The 9669-nt window shown below is 32.5% G+C and overlaps 1 protein-coding gene across 1 annotated transcript; it reads right to left on the bottom strand.

The window, feature by feature from the left end:
* Positions 1-4888: 4888 nt before the first annotated feature.
* LOC143564445 (sm-like protein LSM4) lies at positions 4889-9226 on the bottom strand. Its single transcript, XM_077051717.1, has 7 exons — positions 9109-9226; positions 8934-8975; positions 7595-7693; positions 7433-7510; positions 6014-6053; positions 5421-5573; positions 4889-5316 (listed from the first exon to the last, which is right to left on the bottom strand). The coding sequence occupies exons 1-7, from the start codon at positions 9109-9111 to the stop codon at positions 5291-5293; spliced, it is 441 nt and encodes a 146-aa protein (XP_076907832.1). The 5' UTR covers positions 9112-9226; the 3' UTR covers positions 4889-5290.
* Between the last annotated feature and the right edge of the window lie 443 nt (positions 9227-9669).

The following is a 9669-nucleotide window of genomic DNA, read 5'->3' as shown; positions in this document are numbered from 1 at the left end:
GGAAACTTGGTATTTTAAACTTGAAATTTTCACAATGTTACAAGAGTACATGTCAGACATTGAAATAGAAATGATTCACGCGATGCCTAAAGCAACACTTGATCCCAAAACATTAGGTTCAAAGAGACAATTTTCAACTACAGCAGGTATACACTACATCAAACCAAAATAAAAACCATTACCAGCACACTCTAACCGAACCACTTCTTAAACAGGTTTTTAGCGAAAGGCAATAAGAGAATGTTGCAGACAGTGACAACTGATTAGCATAAGTTAACAATTCCTTTTGGTTCTCGAACACAAGGCAATGGCGATTCTGTACTTGGACAAAGGCTGTAGCAAAAAGGTACTAAACTAAAGCCACATTTTGTATATAGATTAGCCACCTCCAGGCCCCTGGTCAACCATTTGATATAAAGCAACGTAGGGCTAGAATATTATGTAACTGGAACTCAAACCAACTCTACAACATTTTGTCACTAACATTAATGCCATGACTTATGATGCAATTTGTCAACACCCAGCGTATCGCGCGGGTTAAAAAGCCTAAGAGTTTCTTTCCTTTATCACACTTGAGTTCTAAGTCGCCATTGATCTCATCACTACCCAGCGTAGCACACAGGTCATATTTCCGAATCATTTCAAAAGTGTATGTTTTTTTACGGGATTTATACTAATATAAAAGTTGTCGAAACCGAGTGTTACACATCTTAACTACTCCCGCCGCAACGCGGTGGGTCTAAATCCTAGTTGATATTGTTATATAAGTGTGTTTATTGTACTTGGATCTAAAGCACATCGGTATATATATAATGCTTAAGATAGTGTGTTTTAGTTCTTGGTGTTTTTGGTGTTGCGTTTTAAATTTGGATTAAAATTTGGTGCTGTTTTTAAATTTTGATTAAATTTAATCTAAAATACACTTAAATATAGATTATGATGTTTTTGGTGTTGTTTCTTAAATTTGGATTAAAACATGATAACCATGTATTGATAATGTTTTCATATATAATATAACACACTAGACAATTATACCCCTAGAGAGTTATAAACAAGTATAATAATATAACGAGCCTAGGAAAAACACTACACTTAACCACAACCATTAGATCATCAGATCCAACGTTCCAAATCTCTTCATACACTTCCTAAACACATTTTTTTAATATAAATACTAATCACGCCATTTCCATAATTTATTCTATATATATATGTCATTATTTTCAACTTTAATCACTCCATGTAAATTTTTACTATTATTTTCAACTCTAATCACGCCATGTAAATTTCTAAAGCATAAGACTATGGGAGAACTCTCAAAATCCCATGTCCGATGATAAGTTATAAAAGTATGATAATTTTGGGTAATCTAATGAGTTTTAGCTATGGTTAGAATTTAATGGATAAATATTACTTCCTCTGTAATATTAAAATTGTGTATCTTTTTTTTATATGTTACATTACAAATGTTTACTTTTAAAATTTATTAGTCAATTTTCAAATTTATCCTTAAACACACACAACTAACATTGATAAACAATATTTATGGACCCAATTTTCAATGGCATTATTGTCATTTGGTATGCTAAAAATATATAATTTAATATACCTTAAACTTTGTGTTTTATAAACTAAGACACTTTGGCCGGACGGATGAAGTAATATATATGGATTAAACACATAACTTAACGTTTAGGTGTGTGTTTGGTGTTAAAGCATTCTTATTCCTTCTCCTTTTTTTAAATTCAAAATTACATTAAAGTCACTACTTTTTCTCTCTTCTATTCGATTAAATAATACTTTTATATTCATTTATCATTGCATTTTCTCTTTTCTTCACTCACAACCACTTACAACAAATATTAAAAATATATAAAGGATAAACAGTAGCTTTTCAAATATAGAAAATTAAGATTTGCTCCCTGTGTAATATGGGTGGGAGCACGTTGAACTACTGATTATGAAATTGCGCACATTGAACCCATATGTTTTTTTCGGCGGGATCAGTATGCCCCTTTTCGTAAGTTGACCGTTGTTGACTTGTCAAAAAAACGTTGAAATGACCATTTTATCCTTAAGTCTATAATTAATTATATAAATTATCTTTCAAAATCGTGTAGTTGATGGGGTTCGAACCCCCGACATTCAGTAACACACAAAACCTACCATATGAACTAATATGATGTTTGTCATACCTTTACAATATGAAATATATATTATCACTTCATCACTTCATTTAAGGCTTCCTCATTACCATCGACGATCTACTGCTCCCTCTTAGTTGCAGATGCCCATGCTTTGTTTCGAAAGCCCTAGCCAGTGATGAATCCCCAGGAAGAGAGATCTTCATCATCTCTAGGTCTTTATTTAGAGACCAAACAAGACAAAGTACAATAAGCTAAATATATTAACTGTAACAAATTGCACATAAAATAAGAGAAAAGAAAAAAAAAAAACACAAAAATACCTCTTCAATTTTCTCAAAATTTTGAGTATCCAAATCATCATTAACTTATGGAATAAATGCAACTTCCATTTGATATATTTTTTCCCAATCTACAAATGTAACACAACCATAAGACTATATGTGCATTTTTGTCGGAGAACATGATTTAACTTTATGATATTAATGTAATTAAAACGAGTGATTACCTTCCTACAAGTTGACATCGGGTCATCAGAATAGAAAGGTGGATATCCAACAAGCATTTCATACATGATAGCACCAAGTGACCTCCGTAAGAAAATTTAACAATCACATAATCATTTTTAATAAACCAATCTGTTCTTAAAGCATACGATTTACATGAAAACTAGTGATCTCTCTCTCTCTCCTTGAAACTGAACCGAACCAACGGCGGTGGTGGCTGACGTGGCAAAAAACGATATGACCGGAAAAACGACATGGCAACGGTGGCTGATGTGGCGGCGGCGTGGTGCCGGAGGTTAGGGGTTTTGATCGGAATGAGTGATGGGTGCAGTGGTTGAATTAGTTAATCAATTGGTGGTGGGATTTGAGAGATTTGAGGGTTTGAGTAATGAAATCTAGGGTTTGGTTTAAAATGAAAAAGAAGAATGCTTCCAAGAAATAAGGTTTGGGATTACTTGTTATGAAGATGATGAGATTCGGAGAAGAACCACGATGATGTTTTAGGGTTTAAGGATTTGAGGTTGATGATGATGAAGATGAAGATCATCAGATATATTCTCTTATTATTGGTTATTATTATTATTATTTATTTATTTATTTATTATTATTATTATTAAGATAAGATTACCAAATACCTTTGTCATCCAACAACCAACAACGGTCAACTGAGGGAGTGGGTATACTAAGCCTGCCCGAAAAACACGTGGGTTCAATATGCGCAATTTCATAATCAGTTGTTCAACGTGCTCCCGCCCATATTACAGAAGGAGGCAAATCATAATTTTATCTTTCAAATATACAGAAAAATCACAGCATTTCCTCTTTCCTCTACCCACAACACCCTAAACTACACCATATATTATAAAAACATTCCTCACAAAAAATGAGAGATGGGATGTGAATGCTCTTGAACAATGGTATTTTGGGAAATGATAAGGTTTAAATAAAAAATGTCATAAAATTGAGAAGAAATCTAGTTCATTGATTTTATATTTAAATGGTTGTGATTAATTTGAGAAAAAAAATAATGAAAATGACATAAAAGTAATAACCCATATTTGTTGACTCTCTCTTCACATGCAATGCACATGTCAACTTCCATATTATTTTTAAAAGTTCATAACTTTTTCATGCGACAATTTTTTTTTAAAAAAATATATACCTAATAATGAGCATTTTTTATCTTTAATATGAGTATCATATTGTTATATAAAAAATTTAATGGGTTTGAGTTTTTTAATTGGGTTTTTTATACATTTTCTTATAGGTTTTGATCATTGTGTTTTTGAATTAGTACTCATATTAAAGATATAAACTAAAATAGAAATTATGTCATTGCGTCTTTTTATTCTTCACTGTGTCTTTATGTCCATTTTTGTTCGTTATTGTATATTTCTACTTGTCATTGTGTTTTATTCATTGTGTATTATGTTCGTTGCCTTTTGTTCGAGATTGACATGTGGCATTAACCTAATTTTAAAAAAAGAGTATTACATTCATTGTGTATTATATTTAAGGTCATTGTGCAATATGTCTTTTACGTTTAAGGACATTGCTTAATATGTATTCACCATTGTGTTTTACGTTTCAAATTATTCTGCAATATGTATTCATCATTGTGTTTTATGTATTTGATAATTTGTTGTTATTTTTTCATTATATTTACATATTAAGATTACACAACGGTGTTAATAGTATAAAAAATACATAATGATAGGCATAAAGACATAATGACGAAAAAAGGCACAATGACGTAATTGTTGTTTTAATATTTATATAACAATGTCATACTCATATTAAAGATAAAAAAGAACTTGTTATGGTGAGACGTTAAAAAATATCATATGAAAAGGTTATTAACGTTTTAAAATGATAGAGAATTGACATTTGTCTTGCATGTAGAGTGAGAAAATATATGTTATTACTTTTATGTCTTTATCACTTTGATCATCAATTGACATATATTAATTAATTATGATTTCTCATTTTTCTCTTGTGTAATAACTCTACCCATTAGTTAATTCCAATTAACTCATTCAATTTCACCCACGCCAGGGCTGTGGCATTTGCTACTAAAGTAACTTTAGAATGAGCACCCAATTATAGTCAAATAATACGTTGAGGTTTGTTCCAATTTAACAATTTATAGAATATAAACGGGTTAAGGTTGTGTTCTTTAACGATTTATTGAGGATGATGAAAAATAGTCTAAACTTCTCCGAGGATTCACCTTAACCAAGAACTATGAACATACACGTTAAACTCTCAATGAACGTCTTTCAATAACACGACTTGTAAAATTATGTAAAGTAATAAAAGCGTGTATTTTGTTACGATGTAAATACAGTTTAAAAGATATAACAACAAAGTTCGTGATCCAAGAAGATTTGTCTTTCAGCAACTTCTACAACCCTCGGTTTACCATGACTTTAGAGACACTTCAACCTCGTTACACATTTCATTTGTCCAAATTAAAATTTACCATTTCATCTATGTGCCCGCATTTAAAACACCCGCGGCCATATTCAACTTAGTAATTCAACATAAGAATGCCCTTAATTATTCAATAATGAAAACTCAAATTTACAACACACCAAAACAAAACGAAACTTCATATCCCACGTTTTCATGGAGTTGTCATCACCCACGACCACCTAGACCTCCACCTGAATCCAAACACGAATTAATTATTCTTTTAATATCTAAAATAATAATCAAGATAATATAAAAATGAATGAGAATGTGATTGATAATTTGATTTAATACCCACCTCGGTTGCCAGTGGGATAACCGCCTCCTTGGCTCCTGCCTCTACCACCTGCTCCTTCATCCATGCCGCCACGACCACCCTTTGCTTGCCTCCTGCCACCATCATCCCTACCACCTCTACCCCTTCCACGTCCCACCCCAGGTGGCTTTCTATCTGTTGTCGGTAAAAGGTGGCATTATCAGCCATTTACGAAATATTATCTAGAGGTGGCAAAATGATAAATAACTATGAAACATACTTTTTCCAGTTTTTTAATCTTTCATATGGTATACGATAACAAAATCATACTATCAAAAAGCTTTCAACCCGTTTTCTTTTGAATTAAATTGTTTGATTTAACCCAAAGTCCAATCCACTAATTCATAAGTATTAAAAAAGGCATGCAGACTGCAAAGACAATGTGTTGGGTTATAATCGAGTGATTCTTGAATGTTAGGTAATTTATAAGAAATAACGAAACCCAAATGTATAATAGTCAATTAATCATTCACCCCTTAGCTTACGATTATGGTTTTCGCTTTAGACTGTAACTAAGAAAAGTATTTCCAAACTGAAAGAATATAAAAACAAAGAGTTTGGAGGTAAGATCATACCCATGCGGTTCTTGGTTTCTTCCTGAACCTTGTCAATCACCTGCGGGAACAATACCAAGACAAAGTGTAAAACATTCCTATTATTGCATATTATTAGCAAGAAGCTGATCACAATTTGCAGATTTTAATGGCATCACAAGCAACAGTTAATTATATAGTGTCGAATTAGGCAAAACATTTAAACAAAAGTTGTTTGATTAAGCAAGTAAAAGGGGTTGTGCAATAAAGATTAATCGTGATGATAATTATAAAAAACGAACACCATACGGTAGTATTGCAATAAAAACCTTAATTTTGTTATAAAGTGATTTGGGTGGCTGGGTGGACTTTCGACCATGAGATTAAGAATAATTGACCTAAGAATCTTGAGACTAAAACCTAGTCAACTAAAAAACAAATCTCTGCTTTTATCAGCCCGGTTTGACCCATTTTGAAGCTAAGTTATATATGCTACAAATTTGAACAATTAAGAAATACAGAGTAACCCTAACCGATCCATTAACAAGTAAATGGGTGAAAACTGCCACATCTTTTAAAGACTTATATAACAAGTTATGTATTGTTTACACAGAGGGGATATTATCCTTATGAGCGTGTTAATTTGGGGTAGTGTTACAGATCAAACTGGCCCAAAGTGTATTTCTTATGCATACAATTATTTATTATTATTATTATTATTATTATTATTATTATTATTATTATTATTATTATTAAAAAATATATTGTAACAAATTAATAATAACAGTTTTATGGTTAAAAAGTTCAATCAATCAATCATACCCAGTGAAGTCCCACCGACAGCAAAGCTATAAGTAGGGTCTGGGGAGGGTGGGATGTAGGCACACCGTACCTTTATCCAAAGGGGTAAAGAGGTGGCTTCCAGAGAGACCCTCGGCTCTAAGTACATATGTATGGAGCAAAAGAAAGGGAATCAAAGTTCAATAGCTATGTAAAGAGCTAATAAAATAATAATAATAATAATAATAATATGTATGAAAGCAGAACAAAGGGGATCAAGTTCAACAGTTATATCAAAACTAATAATACTAATAGTAATAGTAGTAATAATAATAATAATAATAATAATAATATATGCGGTGGAAATACCATTATGGTATGTGTCCTAAATAAGTTAAGTATAAGCCCTAAGGTATTCATTTATTCCTAAAAATCCTTAACTTTAATTCTACTTATCCAAAGATTCCTATCCTCAACCATGTCCTCGGAGAGGTTTAGGTCTATGAGATCATGCCTAATCCTCTCATCCCAAGTCAATTTAGGTCGTCCTCTACCCCTTCCCCCTTCTACAGTAATGTTTTCTACGGATCTAACAGGATTCGTCGACTGTCTTCTCTTCACATGCCCAAACCATCTCAAACTCCACTCTCTTATGGTGAAAAAGTTGAAATGTTAAAATACCTCATCTGGGACACGAAGATACTTTATAGTGTTTCCACGAATGTAACATTCAGGCATCCTCCAAAACCTATCACCATCCTGTCAACAGGTTCCATACTTCATGACTCCTTATTTATAATGTTCACAAGACTTTAAACATAATAAAATTAAAAATACACTTACCTTTGAAGTACAAATCACCTCACGAAGATGGATATTCATCCAAGTATCACAATTCACCAAATGACCATTGTAAGTTTCACCGTTTTTCAGCTCCACAAGCTGCAACATAAACAAATTGATACGAGTTCAAAGCATGCAAAAGCTTCCAAAAAAGATAATAACTATAAGAACCATGTAGAATAGCCTAATCCAGTTTCAATAAATAAAATTAAAATGCATGTTAGACTTCAAAGGTTACAACTTTAATCTACAAAATGAAATGAGATAAAAGATGTGTCGGGTTTGTGGAGTACTGTTCTAAGGTTTGGGCTAGGTTTTATTAAGACAAGAAGTATTGACTTGATGGAGATCGAAGGCAAGGGACGCTTGCGGGCCGGCTCTTATTCTCTTTTATTTGAGCACGCTTACTTTTCTTGTTTTGTAAGTTATAAGCCCAAGATGTGTGTCTATATATTGTCATTCTTGTACTTGTAACTCCTCACGAGAGTGGGAGGCAGAGCAATAATAAATCCTAGTTGCAGCTAGAGGTATCAATCATGTCGGGTTGGTGAGTTGGCGGGTTGGAATATGCAACCCAAACCCGACCCATATTATAATTCGTGACAAAAATTTCAACCCTACCCGTACACACATGACTTAGGATTAACCCGAACACAACCCATTTAACCCATCCTTCTAAATGACTAATACATTTTAGACTAGTTAAAAGCAAGTTATCAGTAACAAGTTTAATAGGTTGCAAGAGTATGACAAGTAGATAATACGGTGTCACAAAACTAACATTATTATGTATTGGAAATTGCAAGTGTATCTTTAGAAGAAAAAAAACCTGAAAAAAACAAAAATAACCTTATAAAAATTTTCTATTAAATATTTAAACGGGTTAACGAGTCAACATGAACCTGACCTGTTTTTAAAACGGGTCAACCCAAAACAACCCGTTTTCTAAAAATTGGAAGTTGCAAGGGTATCTTTAGAAAAATATAAACTAAAAAAACAAAAATAAAATTATAAAAATTCTTATTTTAAAGGGTTAATGGGTCAAGCCATTTTTAAAACATGTCAACCTGAATCCGACATGTTTTTAAAAACGAGTGAACCCAAAACCTTTTTCATGTGGTGTCACGTATTTCCACCCCTGATAAAAACGGGTGGTGTTGGTCGGCCCAAAACTGAGATCCAAACAAAATCTAAAATTTATATTAGGCACTGTACTAGCTCTTTAAACTCAGAACCACAAAAGTCAAATTTAGGGTTTCACAAATCGCAACAAAAACAAAATAATAGTAATAATAATAATAATAATAATAATAATATTATTAGAGAATAAGTGACTGACCATAGGATGCCCTTGTGAGGTCTTGAGCAGGGATAACGGAAGCTGAAATCATGAGGAAATAATTAAACAGTAAAAATTAATCAGATATGACAGTAAAACAAAACCCTAGATCGATCGATCGATCAATCAAAAACAAACATATTAATTAGATTAGATTATAGCAGTAGTAAGTTACCATTTTCAAATTCGAGATGGATCTAAGTCAAGAAATTGATTTTGTAGGTTTTGACCGGAGCCAATGGGGTTTTGCAAAGGTTTCATGAAATGAAAGAGACGGAGGTATAATATATTTCAAACTTAAAAGTTTGTTTGGTCGGTACAGTCGGAAGGGGATGGTGTCAGTTCCGACGTTGAGGCGTCGGTTATGTTTGTTACGGGATCTGATAGGTTGCATCAATTGGTAAACTCGGGCGTTAGTAAAACCAGAGTGTTGTCGGTCACGGGCATTAAGGCTAGGCGTGTTCGGAAAAACCTAAAAAACAAAAACCAAATCGTATCTATATTCGAAATAACCAAATCCGAATTCAGAATTCGATTTTGCTATACCCGAATTCCGAATTCGAACAGTTCAATTTACGGATTTGTTTTTTTCTTTTTAAGCGATCAATTTGATTTATTTGATTAACCGAATTAATCGGTTAAAACATATTTTATATATAGCCCATTATTTTTAAGCTCATTTATAATGTTCATATCCATATTAGACATTGGGCAATATTATAGGTGATGTTTGTTT

The sequence above is a fragment of the Bidens hawaiensis genome, unplaced genomic scaffold (genome assembly GCF_021521415.1).
Source record: "Bidens hawaiensis isolate Kalapana, Puna unplaced genomic scaffold, B.hawaiensis_p1.1 tig00022004_1, whole genome shotgun sequence".
Taxonomy (NCBI): Eukaryota; Viridiplantae; Streptophyta; class Magnoliopsida; order Asterales; family Asteraceae; genus Bidens; species Bidens hawaiensis.
This window is presented reverse-complemented; position numbering and strand designations above follow the sequence as displayed.